The 19,594-nt window shown below is 35.3% G+C and overlaps 1 protein-coding gene across 1 annotated transcript; it reads right to left on the minus strand.

The window, feature by feature from the left end:
- Positions 1 to 11,896: 11,896 nt before the first annotated feature.
- Positions 11,897 to 14,010, minus strand: LOC143534951 (CASP-like protein 1C2). The gene is made up of 3 exons (XM_077029314.1): positions 13,358 to 14,010; positions 12,276 to 12,375; positions 11,897 to 12,160 (listed from the first exon to the last, which is right to left on the minus strand). The coding sequence occupies exons 1-3, from the start codon at positions 13,510 to 13,512 to the stop codon at positions 11,930 to 11,932; spliced, it is 486 nt and encodes a 161-aa protein (XP_076885429.1). The 5' UTR covers positions 13,513 to 14,010; the 3' UTR covers positions 11,897 to 11,929.
- Positions 14,011 to 19,594: the final 5,584 nt, after the last annotated feature.

Below are 19,594 nucleotides of genomic sequence, written 5' to 3' on the forward strand. Positions count from 1 at the left end.
ACTCGCCAGCAGTACTCCTATCGTCGGCTACAGCTTCAGCATCATGAGAAGACATTTTTGCAGAAAGAAGAGTGATTTCGGGAAAATGCTTGCCTGAAAAAGGGGAGTATTTGCCGGAAATCACTAAGAAGAAGAAGAGAGGTGAAAGTGTGAATTGCAAATAACCCTCTCCCCCTTTATATAGTAATCGCAATTAATGCGGTGAATTTAATGCGGAGGAGAGAGAAATCGACAGTGCAATGAAACTATGACACGCGGCAAAAAGCAAGCTGGCAACAGCTGTTGAAAGGACGTGCCAGTAACTTTGCGGCCACGCGCCCGAAAAAACACGCCCACGCGCCTGAAAAAGCGACTGGAATGACCATGTTCTGTCACGTCACCATAACTTCCTGCACGTCCTGACACAGTCAGAAGAAACCGTCACACGACGTTTCAGATGTTTGGATTGTTCTTATCCTCACCAACCTTTCGAATTTCAAAATTCAAAATTCAAAAAGATTCAAAAGTAAGCGGGAAAATACCCCTTACCTTGGCAACCAAGTAACCATAAGACGTATGCGGGTACAGTGTTAAGGCAAAACCTTCCACATACCTAGCACCCGCAGGGAATTGAAGCCAAGAATACCCCGGCAACAAAGTAACTATAAGACGGGTGCGGATACAGTGGTGAGGCAAAACCCTTCACGTACCTAGCACCCGCAGGGAATTGACGCCAGGAGTACCTTGAAAGTAAAGTAACCGTAAGACGAGCGCGGGTAAAGTGTTAAGGCAAAACCCTTCACATACCTAGCGCTCGGCAGGGAATTGAAACCAGGAAGGATCTTCTGGGCAGTGCTTGTGGAAACGGAAATAACATCCCCGCATAGCGGGAACGTCGAGAACTACATTGTTTGAGGCTCCAGGATGGAATTGGTGGTTTAAACATAATTGATCACTATGTTCAAAACCACTAAAACCTCAGGGAGAATCCACACAAGTGGGACTCAACGCTCCTGACTTGCGAGAAGGTTACATACCTACCCGCATCATACCCAAAGATCAAGCAAAAAAATCGGGAATTTTTGCAAGTGACATTAGGAAACCCGCGGGAAGAATCCCCACGGAGAACCTTAAAACTAAACCCTTTTCAAAACCCCTTGCTTAAAGTCCAAAAGTTCACCTCACTTTATTAAACATTCGTGAGAAGAACATTGGACTGGGGGGACTTGAAGAGGTAGGTCCCAGCAGAGACCAGTTGGTCCCGCAAGACTCACCTTGAACAGGGACGTCTGCGCAAAGGCCATCTGCTCCCGCAGGACCCACCATGCTCATAGAATCTTACGCGCAGTACGCAAGCTGTACACGCAGGGAAAGCCTCCCAATGGTGAAGTACCCCGCCTGTTCCCGCAGTTGCGGATACAAGCCATCAGGGAAGGCTACCCGCAGACAGCAGGGCTACACGCACAAGACACTAGCTACTTCAGCAGTCACGTGAAGGAATGAGCAAGGCGGGAACAATCCCGCCCAAATGAGCCAGTCTGATTCTGAAAGATCTTTTGTACCATACCTACCAAGGTATGGATAGGACAGACGATCTGACCAGAACAGCCCATGAGCCAATCACAGGGTGACAGCTCACCGACAACAGTGCGAGGAGGAGCACCCTCTAGTACTGTTTCACTATTAGCCGCTGCCTACTCACCAACCCTTACTGTGGAGCATGCGCAGCCTACAGTTGGTGGAATAGTGTTACTGTTGGCCGTAACCTATTCACCAACCAGCATGGCCTGCGTTCAATCCACAGTAAGTGGAACGTGCATAGTCTACAGTTGGTGGAATAGTGCAGCCGACTTTGTTACTGTTGGCCGTAACCTACCCACCAACCAGTATGGCCTGTGCGTAATCCACTGTTGGTTGAACAGGAATACTATTCACCCGGCTATACCTTCTAGAAAACCTACCTTCGGCTATAAATACCCCAACATATTGGAATGGTAAGATCATCTGCGATCCAGTTATCTAGCAATCTCTTAATATACACTTATATTCAGAGCAACCTAGTCTGATTCTCACGCCGGAGGGTGGTCACAAGGAGGAACCCCCCCCTTCTCAGTGACGAGCTTACGGTGTTTGTTTTGCAGGTCTCCTGAAGAACAGCCTTCTCAGCTAGACCTCATTCGTGGGAAACATTACTTAACCCCCCAGATTATCTATAATCTGTACCGGGTCGCTTAGTGTTTCTTCACTCTTAGATGCTAATTCATTCTTAAAGCTTCAAAGACAGATGATTACAAGTCCAATCAAATAGAAATTAGAAGGAAAATAAAATAATGAAACCAAAAGATTTTATACCATCACTTCATATTTATTATGTGGTGGCATGTTGCGTTAAGAACTTGAAATACAACCAATCAAACTAGATAAAAAGTAAAAACTTGAATAAAGTCTACTTATGTCACATATACTTCAATTATAAGAGACATGTTGCGTAAAGAAAACAATCACATAAGTAGAAAGTAAATAAAAACGTCATAATATCAATTTTGGGTTGAAATTGTACCTTGTTGATTTCAATAAACACATTAGCGCGTCTTTATGACGTTATGAGATGCACGTAAGCTGGCAAAACATACTACTCGGGGTGAGTTGTGTGTGTGTGGGGGGGGGGGGGTAAACTAAGTTTTATGTTTACTAAAGTAGTAGATTTTTTTTAGCTTATAAGACTAATAACTTTTTATGGCTCGATCTTTCTCTAACTCATCTTCACTCATCACGATTATGTTAACTAATCCCACCAAATTAAAATGTGATTAAAAAAATAATTTAAAAACACGTTTCAACACATAGCAAGTTCAACTACAAGTTTGTTGTCCGTTTATCCACCTCTCTATAATTAAATCTTTTTTTTAATAAAAAAATCAATAACAGTTATTAAAAAAAACTACAAGCTAAAATGAATTTTTAAGGAAAAAAAATTATGTATAGTATTGTTACCAAAATCTCAATTTTCCAAATCAGAACATTTAACTTGTGGTATAAACAAAAATCATTTGAGTTTGAGACCATCATATGAGAGTACACTCAATTAACTAACAATGTATTTCAAATCATATGTTTGTGTTAATATATGATTTGAAATATATAGGCGATCAAGTTCAATGGTGAGTTAAAAGGTAGGGGTGTGCAAGAAACCGAAAAAACCAATCTGAAACCGAAACAAAAACCGACGGTTTGGTTTTATGTTTTTGTAAAAACCGCACTAACGGTTCGGTTTTGCATGTAACAAAGACCGCGAAAACTGAACCGAACTGAATTCCTAATTTTTTGTTTTTTTTCATATTTTATATTAAGTTAAATTTATAAAAATTTAATAAATATGTAACTCCAATATTTTTGATCAAATGTATAATAGTATATTATTTAAAAATTAACAAAATTATTTATACCTAAATTCATTATTTTTTGTCTCCTTTTTTTCGGCCTAAAATTTTCAAACTCAAGTGGCAAAAACCGAACCGAAACCAAAACGAAATCCGAAAAACCTAAACCGAACGGTTTCAAAAACTCCAAAAACCGAAGTTTTGGTTTTAGCCGAAAACCGCACCAAACAGCACCATGCGCACCCCTAGTTAAAGGACACGAGTTAATATGGAAAACGAGGTACATTTTGCAGTTTTCGAACTCGAGTTATATTTGGGAAAAGTTTGTTGTTTTATCTGCTTACGAGTTTGTTTGCCGAAGGGGAGTGGGACGAGAGGAAGAAACGGGTTGCGTTGGTTGCGTGTCGAGTGTTTGATAGAACGTCTCTTAAAGAGTGTTCGGTTAGGTTCGCGTTTAGTTTTGCTTCAAGTTTTAGTTTAAAGCGTAGTAGTAGACTAGTAGTACATCTGCAGAAGGTGTGCATAATACTAGAAATGGTGTTATATGTATGGTAGGTTGTAAGCATACGCCATATGACAAGTTTCAAAAGAAAAGATCATTAGACTGCGGACTCGTGGTAAACATTAACTTCTCGCATTGAACTCGAAAGACGCGGGAATGGTTCACGGGAATATTAAAAGCACCCGACCCGCTTATACAAATCCGTTTAATATATAGCGCTGTGAGAACCGCTTAAATGTTTGTATTGTTACTTTGTGTACGGTACAAAAAATGTTAGAAGTTGAAAGTTGGTTATGTATTAAACACGTTTGCCCAGTTTTCCTCATTGTTGTGTATCGATCGCCATATAAAACATACAATCATTATGAAATATACACATCAAGAAAAAGATGGCATTTGGGCTGTACTAAATAGAAGCCAAATGATAGTTCACCAAAAACATACCATTCACAACATCGTTTGCCATTTGAGTTTGATTTGCATTCATCATAAAACTCTCCCTTGATTACCATGGTTGACTTGAGGTGCTTGTTGTGGATGTGGAGGTGGTGCTTGGATTGCTTGGATGGGTTGGATGAGTGGTGCATTGAGTTGGGGAATTTGGGGTTGATAGGTTTGGACTTGGTAAGCTTGGGTTTGGTAGTAAGGTACGGTCATGGTTTGGTTAGCAAAGGTGAGGCGAGGGCAATTGTTTCGGAAATGGTTTGGATCTCCACAATTGTAACAAGCTCGTGGTGGTTGGGGTTGGTTTGGTGGGTAGGGTGCATATCGGTTTTGGGAATTTTGGGGAAAAGTTCTTGGTTGGTTTGGTTGGTTAGGTTGGTTGGGTTGGGTTCGTTGGGCGGATCGGCAAGTGGTGTTGAGATGGCCAAGTCGGTTACAAATGGTACATTGGCGACAATGCGAGTTTGTTGGGTGGTGAAATTGGCAAGCGTTACATAGCGGGTAAGGATCGGTATAGGGTCTTCGGTTTTGGGGAGCTTGGGTTTGTTGTTGAGGTTGGGTAACGGCAAAGTTGTGGTAGTTGTTTTTGGGTTTCTTCTTGTTGTTGTTATTGTTGTGTCGGGAGGAGTTTGAGTAGTTTATGGCTTGTGGTGCGGGGTTCAACCTTGGCTTGCGGTGCGGGCTCGGTCTTGTCTTTCTCACTTGCTTTCTTGAGGGTTAGGGTACCCGCCTTCACGTGATTTTCCGATAGCCAACCGGCTAACGTGATGGCTTCCTCAAGGTTCGCGAGCTTGCTACTCATGACCGAGTCCCGGATTTTCATCGGTAAACCCCCAATATATTTGTCAATTTCACGTTTGGGTGGGGTAACCAGGTGAGGTACAAGAACGCTTAGCTCGTGGAAACGGAGCGAGTAAGCGGCGTTATCACCACTTTCTTGTTTTAGGTTCCAAAATTCTTCCTCAAGCTTTTGGAGCTCGTGTTTGGGACAAAATTTCTTCTTCATAAGTGCCTTGAGCTCGGCCCATGGAATAGCCATGGCCAAATCCGTACCTTGGAGGTGCATAACACTACCCCACCATGTTAGGGCGGTTCCCCTAAACATGCTTGAAGCGAAGTTTGTCTTTTTCGCTTCGGGGCATTCGCTGTGTAAAAACACATTCTCCACAGATTCGAACCATTGCAACAAGGTAGTCGCACAGTTGGTTCCAAAGAATTCGGACGGGTTGGCACTGGTAAATTGTTTAAGCAGGTAGGATGCGGGTTTGGGTTCAATAGGTGCAACAACGGGTGCGGGTTGGTTTGCTTGTATTTGGGTCATAAGTTCGGGAATCACCGCGGCCATTTGCTTGGCGACGAGAGCGGCCATACGACGGGTGGAGTAATATCGCGGTTGGCGTCTTAATGGAGGCATGCTAACATTTACAAAGAAAATGGGATAAGTTTTGGATGAAAGGAAATGAATATAAAGGTGTATAAAATAAAATGAGATTTCGATTTTTGATTTGTGAATCCTAGAGTTAGTATGGAGAAGATGTTAGTGTTAGATAAAATATAAAACTTTGTTTATAAATAACAAAACCGTAAACAACACGTATATGATTTATTTTTTTTTGAGATAGTTAAGGCTTGAAAATTTGAGATTTTGAGATTTATAGAGTCTGAAGAATTGCACATGAAATCACCATGACTTGATATTCCAACACTAAATAAAAGGTTTTATAAAACACCACGTTGGAGTCCAAACATGTGCACGTAACCACCGCGACTTTTTCATGTTTTAGACTCAAATAACAATGATAACACAATAAATCGAGATACAACGTCATGCCAAAACACTAGTCCACGAAATCACCGTAACCCTATTGTTTTAGCACCGAAAAATTAGGATGGCGACCGGAACGCTCGCATTCGACTACTTAAAGAATTAACATTTATAACACGGTTTATGGCCTAGAAAACGAGCATTATAACTCAACCATCCCAGGTAAGTAAATCATCTTCGATCCTTGGAATCTTTTTATCAAATGGTCATTTTATAATATCTCGTTTTCTGTGATGGCTACAAACCGATATAAACGCAACCTTTAAGGGATTTGAAACAATGGGATCCAAGTTAATCTTGTAATCCATAAAACACAATAAAAATCTACTTTTTGTGTTTTAAGGTAAGGATACATTGGAAATACTATGAAAGTGTGTGTATGTGAACATTTAGGATATTGGTGAATTTTAAACAAGTTCATAAATAAACATGCGATATGAACAATAAAATAGAGTAAACACGTATGAACACACGTATAGGACCCTAAGCATAACAATTCTAGGTCGTTACGTCTAACCACCTATCTTAATTGTCATGGCTCTGATACTAATCTGTCACACCCCGACCAAAGGCGGCGGAACATACCGAGGTGTAACGATTGCCCATAAGCGTATGACACTATTTAAAGCGACAATATTTAACAAACTCATTTCATTTCACAACATCGAAAATGTCACATAACCAAATATTCATAAGCCAAATACAACAAAATATAGCAAAATATAACAAATCAAATATTGTTCATTTTTGCTAATATCCTAACGGTATTTGTGTCATTTTCTTCACCGAACTCCATAATCAACCTAGATGCAAACCTGTAACATTTCATAAAATAAAGTTGTCAACACAAAGGCTGGTGAGTAATTCATAAGTTTGAACAATAGATATATAGTATGAAAAGCCACAAAACTAGTATACAAAACCATAAATAATAGCTATAAACTTGGATAAATTGACAATCGCTAATAGAATTACGTTAGCGCCACCTAGCTACAAGGGATTGCCAAGTAGTCTAGGATTTAATAGAATATCGTTAATTGCATTACGTTAACGACACCTTGCTACAAGGGGATGCCAAGTAGTCTAGGATTTATAGATTCCACCAACCGAAAGCGATAAACACATAGGCATATAAGCATAGAACACCAAATCGAGCAATTATTCAAGTAAAGTATACAACAACGTTTGTGGTTTAAGACTCAAGTATAAAGCATTTGATTTGAATGAGTATGAAATGTCACCCCAAAACAAAAGATAGAAAACAGGGTATGAAGTTACTCACGTTCAAGTATAAAACTTGATCGGTAAAAGATGAATAACCGGATGGATGAAGTTTAACGAGCAAGGCCTAAATGACAATAAAATCTTGGATTTAGAATGGTTGTCTTGAAGATCTTTAAATAAAATAATTGTTGCAAAAAGTAAACAATTAAAGTTCAAGGTTTAAATGTAACTATTTAAGAATTTATAATAACAATCCTTTAAAAATGTAAGTTTGCTCGAAACCGGGTTAAAGTATCTAACCTTAATATTTACTTAACCAATGTTAAGTAATAAGGTGGGAAAAATGCTAAAATGCAAGTTCCTTTGGGACAAATATACTAAAACGGGTTTTTAACGAGTGTTCGGGTTGTCGATTCGGGTCTTGACAAATAATCAAACCCAAAGTCAACTTTCCAACATATTAATTGTTATGAGATAACTCATTAAAATATACTAACACTTAACCAAGTATGTAGATCTATTGTTTAGAACTAACAACGCACGTTAAGCGAGTGTTCGGTTTTGTCGGTCCAAACTACGTGATGAGATCAAGTTGGATCCAACAATTCCAAGTACTTAATAAAATAATTAAAATCAGTTTGTAAACTATTTTTAAAGAAATATACAAGTCTTGATAGCTAAAAACACACTTGTGTGTCTTAAGCGAGTAAAAGTCGGTATAGTTCGGTCTCCATCTCACAAATAGTTCAGAGATGGTTTCTACATGCCCAAATATCATAGAACTTGTATATTGGTTTATAAATGAAGAAAACTTAAATTTTACAACTAAAAAGTTAACTACAAGTCTTTTAAGCAAAAGTTTCGGTTTAGTTCGGTTTCCATCTCCCAACGAGTTCATAGATGGATTCCATATGCTTAATATCAAAGAACTTGTAAAAATGATTTTTGAAACTCAAATATAGCAATAAACATGTTTAAACAACTATTTTAACAAAACTAGTAAACAAAAGTTCGGTTTCCGGTTTGGACTAGTTTCGGTTAAACCGAGGTTAGTCTTATACAAACCCACACCATGGAACTTGTAAATAAGATGAACAAACTAAAAGGGTTAGAAGTTAGTCATAAGTGATATGTATAATAAGTTATGTGTGTGTGTATATATATCAAGAACACGAAGTCCTCCATGAAGCCTTGCCTTTTGACATTCGAAACTTAACCAACCGGAGTCGGTGAAGTAACAAATAAAGGAAACAAGGGGTGTGTATTATATATATGTTGTACCACCATATTCAAGTGTTAGTAATATTAGATGAACAGGTTAAAATGAAAGACTATAGTTAGTTGACCTTAAGAAATCAAAATAATAAAATGTTGAAGATAAATACTTGGATTTGAGAGAGATTTTGGAGAAGATGAACAACCAAAATGGTGTATGGAGCCTTGCTTTTATAATGGTAAGAGTATGGTTCATACAAATAGGGTAAAGATGCATGTGATGGTTGAAATGGTCGAACAAGTTTTTGGTAAATGGCAATAATAGTCCCCAAAGTTTGGTTTAAGTCATTTTAAGGAGTTTTAAGGACCAAAAAGAATGTTTTCAAGACCCAACAAGTGTAAACAATATTGTAACATAAAATCCATCATTTTGATTATATCATAAGCTTTGGTTTACAAAATGGGTCGGTTTACATGATAAACGAATACAAAAACGAATCACGATAACTCTTGACAAAAACTCTTCCTTCCTTCCCGGAACCCATGGAGATGTCGGCATAGATGTGAACGCTTCGCCTCTTCATCGGAATCTGTGGCCGTGATGGAGCGATTAACAGGTCCTGCCACCACCGGATTTTGGACTTGGCGGAGCGGCTAATAAAACTCGAATACCATCGGTTGATTAGGCCTTACCCTTAGAGCTCACAGAACCGAACGTTTACCATGCTCTAGCCCTTAACCTAAAATTTTTCAGGTAAGTATTTTATTTCCATCTTACTTTTATGATTGTTTTCTCTGTTTGACAATCAATTACTATTTGTGTTTCCTTTCATTCAGTTCAATATTTGTTTGTCGATTATATGAATTTTAGCGGTAAATTAATGATGCTGTGAATAGGGACTGATTTTATATATTAGCAATGAAAACTAATTAGTGATTTATGAACATGGGTTGTTTGATGTACATTAGAAATGATAATTAGTTAGTGATGCTATGAATACAAATTACTTCACTCAATTTTAATCCAATTATAAATATACAATCTTTATATATTCCGTTCAAAGTCAAACTATATAGTATAGTCAGGTAACACCACTTAGGTTTCGATCTCATAGATTTTGCATTTAATAATCTAAATGGTATGTCATGAGGGCTAATTTTCAGTTTACTGTAGCAATTTAAACAGTAGTCCATCTGATTGCTCTTGGATAGTTTGGTGAGGGTATCTTTAAGGTAAACACCTTTTTTTTGCTGGGATTTTTGGTATTTTAAGTTTAAATTTCGCCAACAAGTTTCTTTTTTGTTGGGTCATTGGGACTGTGAATTAGTCAAAACATGTAGTATTTGGAATGGGTTGGCTTGGATTGATCTGAAAGGCTTTTGTGTCGATTGACTTCATGTATATTTCTTTTGAATAAACTGGTTTGAGAGCTTATACACATTTAAAGTATACCTTAGTTGACTTTCAACCCATAACCCTTTTGACCCGTTTGGTATATTGTACAACCTAAATTGACCTGTGCAAAAGTTGTTCTTTAATGTGGTTTAATCTCCTCATCCAGCATGTTGTTGGTATTTTACAGAGAGTTAATACCGATATGTGGAGGGCACATGCTCCCCTATGGCTCCTATTTTGGTGAAAAGAAATATATATAAAACTGGTCATTGTTGTATTTTTTATTTTTTTTTTGGTTTATATAAAAACAGTGGTTTCTGCTTGCAGCCAAAGGCCACAGACAAAATATCACTGGCTGAACGTTGTCTTAAATACTTTACCCCTAGAAAGGTATGCATATTTTATAATCCAAATTATTATATTAGGGTGTAGCGTAATTCATATCAAACGCAATCGAAATTTCTTAGCTATATGTCTATGGCGTGAAGATGAACTGGTTGCTGGCGAAGGCGGTGAACATGCTCAACGGAAAGTATGACTCTGGCAAAGCGACCGCCATGTTCTTTGTCACTCTCGCCTTTAATGCCGGCAATGTCGTTGCTAATTCTTGAGGTTGGTATTTAAATACATGAACAGGAAGGTCATTGACTGCCAAATCATTCAACTTTTAGCTAAATATTGGCCCTCTATCATACAAGTATTGAACTTTATGACTCATATTCATGTGTTTTGCCTCTCCACTTTAATTCAAAATACCATTACAAACATATAAGTTTTGAGTTGTTATGCAGGTGGACTTGATGGATTGTCATGACTCATGGTGGATTTTGACCAATTAACCTATCTGATGGGTGCCATGAACTTGAAAGCTTAAATGACTGCATTTAGTTGTAAACTTCAACATGGTTATTAATTGTGAATTCAAACAACTGTTCAAAGTTATTGAAAATATGATGTTTCAAAATTGTTTGCCACTGAGTATTTGTTATCTTTGTTATCAAAATTCTCTCCTATTGGACTTTTCAATGATATTAAAGTTAAATATTATATGGTTTGTGGGTTGCTAAATTAGACTTTTTCTTGGTGCACACCGTGTTTTGTTTTTGTATTCGGCTATGGTTTCACAACCCCCGCAACGCGGGCATTTGAAATACTAGTTTACCTTAATAGTTAAAGCAAACTAAAAATAAAAATAAAACAATCCAAGCGGATTAGAGGGATTATAATATAAATAACCACGACCCAAATGTTCAGACATTACAACCAATGTTTTCATAATCAAACCGATCATCTAACTAGTTCATTAATCAGACTAGTAGGACCAAACTCGAAGACCGAAAGAGAGTTAATTTCTGAAAATATTAAAGTTATTACACCAACTGAGATTTTAATTTAAGCATTTTGTTATATTAGTTAAACTTGTTTCTTAAAAGAAAAAGTAATATGTAGAATAATATAGTAACTCTTTAAAAACAAAGGAGATTATATGAATTAAGAGTGTATATTTAACTCTTTACAACATCAATATTTTTATATTAGTTAAGCTTGCAAAAAATAAAAATTAAAAACCGATTCAACCCACCGGATCGAACAAGGGAATGGTTACAGGTAATATTGTAAGGTCATGCATAATTGTTAATGTCTCTTAAGATCATTTTCGATCACATCATCGTCACTCTTTTTAGTAATAAACATGTATAATGGGCTACGCCCGTTCAATCATTAACACTTCAAGACACAATATGATTATATGAAATAGAAAATCTCTTTACCGCCAGCTAACATGGTTGATCCAAAATAATGTATGACTTTCATTGCATAACGTACAAATCACTATAACGTAACTCTAGTGAATAATATAACATAAGACACAATATCCCCATAAGAGGAACAACAATAACTTGTAAAATGAAACATGTAAATCTTGTAACAAGAGTTTATGACTATGTATTGTAGTGAAATAACTAAGCTTTAATAGAAACCAAATGAAGAACGTTGTTAAGGGAGCAAAGTATGAGCAAAAAGTAAAGGATAACCGCTACGAAACCAGAGATTAATGCTGCCGTAACATGGTGACAGAATTTAGGAACTTGGCCACATATCGGTAGCCACCCGGCATGTGTGTTCCCTTCCTTCCCCAGTTGCCCAACTCCAACCGCAGCCGAGAAACTCGATATTAAAAACGCCATGATAATCTACATAGAAAAAGAAGAACAAATATTATACATGACCATTAAGTGATTTGAAAGTTTTCCAGTAACGAATTCTCATGATTAAAAAAAAACAAAAACAAAAAAGAGTTTTAAATACCACATCCAAAACAAGAACATGACGGCCCAACTTCTTTGGAGGAACAAAGAGTGCCCCGAAACTATAAATTGTCGTGATAATGCTAACGACCACAAAGTACCTAACACCAAATATATTCAAGTCAGTATTATACGTTATACAACGACATCAATAACGTATCAAGTAAACATAACAGAGTCGATAAATATTAACTGAAAGACCACGATATATTTTGTTACATTTTTTTTAAATATTATGTCACAAGAGTTTTAAATGTCTAGAGAATTTGGTCACTTAAAGGTCCCTCTAGTTTCATCAATGCATGTAAATGCTAATATTTACTATATAGAACATATAAGTGTAACATCTAAGCTTGTAGCTTTAAATGTTTAATTTTATTCTAAGACCATGAGTAGTCAAAACTAGACACACTAGGACATTTTATGTCATGTGGCGCTTAATCAGTTTTTGGACATTTTACAAAATGTGGGTGTAGTGGGAAAAAGACCCCAAAACGCCTCCCCCTCTCTACCTTTCACTCACAAAACCCTCAAAATTTGTGCCATATACGTTTTGTAGGAAACGCCTAGCCAAAATGAGGGGGGGGGGTTTGCCTCCCGCGTTTTATTCCCAAAACGCCAAAACGCATGCCGGGTACGCATGGTCTAAGCAAGTTAGCCAACTCATTGTGGGCTACCAGGCCTAATCTTGAATGACTCTTGTATCATCTTCAACAATTATAATTTTCAAATGCGGATTCAAAAAACTTGGAAGATTAAAGTTTTAATGAACACCCAAAAAAAGGGTTTATGTTGAGAGACCCTCGGCTCTAAAAAAATATGTTTGAGGGGATACAGGAGGAAATTAAAGTTTAACAATAATATAATTAGTAATAGCCTGGAATAAAATTAGAACTACTAATAAATAAAACTATATAATATATGACATTAAAATAGCATAATGGTGTGCGACCAAGATAAGGTAAACAGTAGCTCCTTTAATAATTCATATCGCCCTAAAAATCCTTAGCTTATTATTCTTATTCTGTCAGTGAAATATTGTCAGCGATACTCATTTTTCTAGTAGTGACGGAATTGACTTACTTGAGTGTGGGTGAGTTGCTATACTTGGCTTGAAAGGTCATGCCCAAGACTTTAGCCGAGTCATGGCTAGTGACCATGAGAACCGCGGCTACAAAAGTCGAAACCATGGCTATGACCCTTAGGCACACAACAGGGATCCATTGAGACTTGTTCATGGAGACAAACACACCACCCCTATTAAATCAAAAAGATTATGAGAGTGATATTATAAAGAGAAGACTGAAATTTGTTAAAAGATTCATAAAATGTGCATACATGTTTAGTGATCTTTATAATAACCTTTGGTTGGTCCACTTGCTGGAGTCAAAACTGTTAAATACAGATTAATATACAATTTATGATGCATAAAGTACAAGTTTTTAATAATATTATTAATGCTTATTGTGAATCGAATAAGGTAGATGACAGGTAGGCAAGGTTGGTACGTGTGTTGATCTTTGGTGACCTAATAACTTGTTTAGTGCACACATATGATGTTTGCTTGATGCTTCCATGTGTTTTATGAAAGATATTAATAAAAATCTTAGTATATAAATTTTGTTGCTATTTTATAAGTGTGAGTCTCTCTGTCTCTTTTTTTTAACTAATGGGTGGTGTGCTATTGACAAACGCGAAATATTTATAAGCGGGAGTCTCCCTGTCTGTTTTTTTAACCAATGCCCTCGTATGAATTATCAATACGCGGTAGTGGTCTTCTTCTATGTTTCTCCGTGTCATAAAATACCAATATGTGAACAAAAACAATCATGTGTAAAAACAGACAACTATGGTTCAAATAATTTTTATTTTTCAAATACATTGTGTGAAAGAATAAAACAATTTATTGTTCTAAAGTAAACTATGTAACATATACGACATGTTGCTGCTCTTTTTAACCAAACGGTTTGTTATCGTTGGGATTGTAGGGACTTGAGCCACCAGCTCTTTTCGCCCAAAACAACAACAACGTCAACAACAACACCAGCAACAACAACAATAGGAACATCAACAACAACAAAAGTGTACATCAATTGTTCGTTAACTTGCATATATAGACGGCGGAAATTAAAAGAAATTTGTTATTAAAAAAATTGTGTATCTTTCTCATAAAAAATTAAATATGTGTTGAGTATGTGTCAATTGAGATATTTAGAGAGAACCCATCAAAAGTTTTATACGTTCTTTCGGCTTTATTTTAATTATGATTGACATAATTGTCCATTACAATACATAAGAAAGAGAAATAAAAAAATAATAATATATTTTGAGGTTATGTACATAATTTTTTTAATACAGGTCAAAGTAATGAAGAGATTAATGTTTTTTTTCCTTACATATCTTTGAGTTTTGAACTTTTGTGACATGATAGCATGAAATATTTGGATTAAAAGAAGAAGAAAAAAACCCTCCTATGACGAGGCATTTTTTTTGTGACACACTAAAGTTTTCATATTTTGTGCATCAAACTAAATGTTCATACATATATACGTAATTAGTGTATCTGAAAGCTTAAATATATGGGGCAGATATGCCTCAAACCCGACCGGTATTGAGTTGGGTATAGAATTAGATTAAAAAATTATCACGTGCATAGGGAGGATATGAGATTAGGTCGTATTCGACCCGATTACTCGAACCATATACCCAGATTTATAAAAAAAAATATTCCCTTAACCATGTCTACCAATACATCATTTTAGTAGGTTCATCATAGTTATTTACTTCAATTTCCGACCTTAAATTTGAAAACCGCTTGTTTTGAGTTTTTTGTGTTTTATTTCCTTGTTGCTTGCAATCCTGACATCCCGACTTTACGTTTTAAGATGGTAAAACTCTCATTGATAAAGTGAGTTTGGGGTATCAAGCCAAAGATGGAGATACATCATAGTTAAAGTCCCGGCCAAGAACACAAACCCATCCTCTTGTATGTTGTATCTTGAGGGCCTGCACTCACTCCGACCTCAGTTGGTGACAAGGCGACTTTCTCTATTTCCTGAAGCCGTCATTTTTAAGATATGATTTTTGGTTGTAAATCAATGTAAGTAGCCTTACTTTCCCCGCTTTTAGCTATCTTTCTATTAATAATTATTGATTTTATGGGCATGTATTTATTGATATTGCTTATATTTTGTATGTTGTAAAGTATAAACATAAATTTATAATGTATCATATTTTAATTTGCATAGTTGATATATAAATATAACGATAAAAATGTACTTGAAAATTCCAAAGGGTATACCCAATACGGTCGTGGTTATGTTCAATAACTGACGAGTAATTACCCAAACCGATGAGTAATGGATCAAGTATGAGACATGATTTTACACTAAGTATGAGACTGAGATTATCAATACCTGACCCGAGCTCAGCGTATTGTCATCCCTAGCTACCATGCATTTTATGATAGATTAAAAAAATCTAAATATTTAAAATTTTAAAATGTTAGTCTTTTAACTCTTTTTGTTAGTGTATTTTTTTAACAAAACTTTAAAACGTAAATAAACGACTTTTGTCTTAGTCGACATATTTAAAAAGTATATTAAACTTTCTTCCTTTGTCAAATTGATAAGAAAAATAATTTATTTTACTTATCACCTCAATACGAGAACGAGTAAAAAATATATTAAAAAAGGCCGTCATAATGTATTTAAATAATTAAATGTTATGGGTAAATAGAAAATTATTTTTTTTAACGGCGGGAAATAGAAAATTAATTGTTGAAATTAAACAAATTACAGAATATAAAATTAATCGTCGGGTACTTTTGTTCATGTCAAATCTATAAAATGATAGGTGTTGAGGACTTTTTGTATATAAAAATAAGAAATTTAGATCACAGCACACAATACATGCCTAAAATATTATTGAATCCTACTAAAAATCGGTCTAGTAGACACTTGAAAAAATCTATAGGATGTTAATGTTTATATTACTAGAAAACTCCAATAAAAAAATATGATTAGAGAAATCATCAGGTGTCTGGTCTATTGGTACCGGTCTGAGTCTCTAGAGCGTCAGACCAATAATTGATGGTTGAAATTTCGTCTCAGATCTCAAACTCGAGTATTGAGGATTGGTAGTCCTAAGGCTTACCGTAAACGCCATAAAAATGAATGAACGTTTATATGTATTTACTTATTTCATGGTTGTTGTCATGAAGCAGCTTCTGTTCAAGTCTTCCAACTCGTTTGTTTCGTTTGTTATGAAATGGAATAACTAGGTTTCGATTAAGGTCAACATGCATGATTGGAATGCGGAAATTGATAGGTTGTTAACCCGGTTTCCCTTACAATTCAGAATATAGACGTGGGCCCAGGGAATTGCTATGTTTATGAAGAATACGAGGACACTGGTGGCCATCTTTTCACCTCGTGTAGTTTTGGCAATTTGTTAGCAATTGGTGTCATATACCTCTAATTTTCGCTTTCTCGGTCCGAGACTTGCTTAAATCAAGCAATTTTGGGTTACAAGAAAAACAAGGTGATATACACGATCATCTTCACGACGTGCTGGTGTATATGTAAGACATGTAACGAAGTCCTCTTTCAAAACAAGTCGGCTAGCTTTTCCAAAACGGTGGATGACATAAAATATTTGAGTTTCCTTTGGATTAAAAAATTGTATTCCTTTAAAAATTTGCTTTGGAATTATTAGTGTAATTTCAAGTTGTATATCCTTTGTTGTTCGGTTTCTCGCGTCTTGCTTGCTTTTAAAGAAATTTGTTGTTAAAAAAAAATAAAAAAAACTCATTGGACATTCTTACTCATGGATTGAGAAAGTTGCACCAAGTAATATCTACTTTCATTGCATTCCCATTTCAGCAAAATATTATTATTTTTTTACATACAATTACAGTTATATAATATAGTGGCATGATTTAGGAGTTAGGACTAGTGGACCACTGGCATGCGAAGTTGTGCAAGCTATGTTTACTTGATTTGCCTTTTCAACTCTCATTGGTGAAACAGTTAAATGTCACTTTTTAAAAATATATATGTAAATTGAGTAAAAATTAGTTACTTTCACCTAATGTTACTCACATGTGTTTTTATTTTCTCTTTAAATGATATATTACTTGACATAACAAATATATTAAATTAATTAAATTGATCTAATAAAAATTGGGTCACCCAATTGATAATGATAAGATTATAAGAACTAAAATTGTTACTAGGATGATCAGTATAAGAATAATTTTTTAATAGTGTGTTTATTTATTCTGAAGAATTTTGATAGTAGTTTGATTACAAGGCAAAAGAGTTTTTTTGTTAATCAATCAGCTAATAGTTATATACTAACAATATGTAAACCACAATTTGAAAATAGTATAAGATATTAAGATCAAAGATAAATGCAAGTATTTTCCGTGTTTCGGGTGGAAATTAAGTAATCTATCTTACGTCTACTCGTTTGTCCTTCGATAAAAAGTTTGTCGTGACTCGTTATCACCAACAACACATGTATATGTACTATTGGAACGAGTTAGGGTATGATGATCAAAACATTGTTATATGATCGATCCAACATACATACAAATAAATGAAATGTCTCCTTGGTCTTAATGTCTTAACGCAATGGTTCATGTCTGTGTGTGTATTATTTGACTCAAAACTGATTGTAAAATCATAGCTCATACTCGTTGGTACTTGGTATGTTTTTCGTAACATAATAACCCTTCTAAATTTATAATTATTTATCCAAATTCTAGACGACTGAAACACCAAAAAACACAAATGTGACTTTTTCAGTTTTAACTTTTCCGTAAAAAATGTGTTGCCCTTCATTAAACATGCATGTAACACTCGATAAGCATGGTACAAAACAATACCTAAACGTATGATAAATGAAGACTATATAAGTATATATAATATAACACATAACCAATAGTAAGTATATATTATATAACACATAGCCATATTCATTGCATTCGAAAATGATACAATTCTTGCATTCTCACTTTCTATTGTCTATTCGTTCTTAAGTTTTATTATACCATAAAAATCGTGTTGATTTGTTTTCGAAATCTATTGTCGGAATCCCTCAAATTCATATTTAATGCTCGAATAAATCTAAATAAGTTTAAATTACGAAATATGACTTGTTTGTAGTTTATTCTCAATATATAAAAATTAAAGTTTGAGGTAGACATGTACAAGTTGGGTTTTATGGTTGGCCAACTATCGGTCAAAAGTGGGTTGAAATAATACGGAACAGATTGAAAACCGGTTTGGAGACAAGACTGTTCAGCACTATCGAACCGGTTTGGGAAGGAAAAAATGGTCTTTTTGGCATGTTTTATCGTATCAGGTCGAAACCGGTTTCAAGTAATGTGATGACGAAATGTGGTTTGGTCTATACTCGCCCGAGTGCATGGGCTTTGTTGAGTTTGGCCCAGCAACAACCAAACGGCTTACATTAGCTATAGGTTTATCATTGATGAAGCTTAATACTAGTTTATAATCTTAAGATATTAAAATTTATGGATTTAGATTTTTCATTTTGTAGTTTATTGCCGAATATTAACATTATATAACTCGATCTTTGATGTTTATTTTACACTCATCAAAAATCACGCGAGACGACTTTTATACGTTTTATTCTTTTATATTTTATGTCAAACTCACTACTTTGAGTGTTGATATCTTGTTTATCTTAGTTTCATTTTAGACACAATTTAGCCACCTACAAACTCCCATTACAAATAACAAAAACCATTAACTACTAACTAGACAACTCATAAATACTTACAATTAGTTGTATGTAAAGTAGGTGAAATTATTTTCAACTATATTTCTCTACTTGTATTGTTTTAAAAGCTATGAAAGTTATTTAGTACATGTAACTACGAAAATCATAAAATGTTGACGAATACATAGATGGTTTAAGATTGATTGGTCAAGTAATTTTTATTCACACTTTGATTTTGTTTATGTTATATGTTATATTGTTATAGACTTATTATAGTTATAACGCATGGGCCGGGTCGCTATAGAGTATGAATCCATTATGACCTCATGCTTTAACATATTATGTTATGCTATAAGATGTTATAAGAGAAATAAAAGATTTGTGTGACAAAAGTCTATTTTTGTTTAAACTATAACTCACTTAGAGTCATCGACCTTTTTGCATGAATATTAACCCGATTTCAGATTTAAATCACTAGATGTCTGGGCCAAGATCTCTTGACTGTTAAAGGAGTTGTCCGTGCTAAAGACTAACATTGTATTTTAAGTCATTTATTTGAATCTGGATTTT

This window comes from Bidens hawaiensis, unplaced genomic scaffold (genome assembly GCF_021521415.1).
Source record: "Bidens hawaiensis isolate Kalapana, Puna unplaced genomic scaffold, B.hawaiensis_p1.1 tig00010382_1, whole genome shotgun sequence".
NCBI classification, from domain to species: domain Eukaryota; kingdom Viridiplantae; phylum Streptophyta; class Magnoliopsida; order Asterales; family Asteraceae; genus Bidens; species Bidens hawaiensis.

Bases quoted from the DNA above. Each gene is read 5' to 3' on its own strand.
- LOC143534951 (XM_077029314.1), bottom strand. From the start codon at position 13,512: ATGAACAAGTCTCAATGGATCCCTGTTGTGTGCCTAAGGGTCATAGCC. The intron at 12,376-13,357 runs GTAAGTCAATTC...ATTTGGTGTTAG, and splicing joins AGCAACTCACCCACACTCAA to GTACTTTGTGGTCGTTAGCA. The intron at 12,161-12,275 runs GTATTTAAAACT...TTTTCTATGTAG, and splicing joins ATGTTCTTGTTTTGGATGTG to ATTATCATGGCGTTTTTAAT.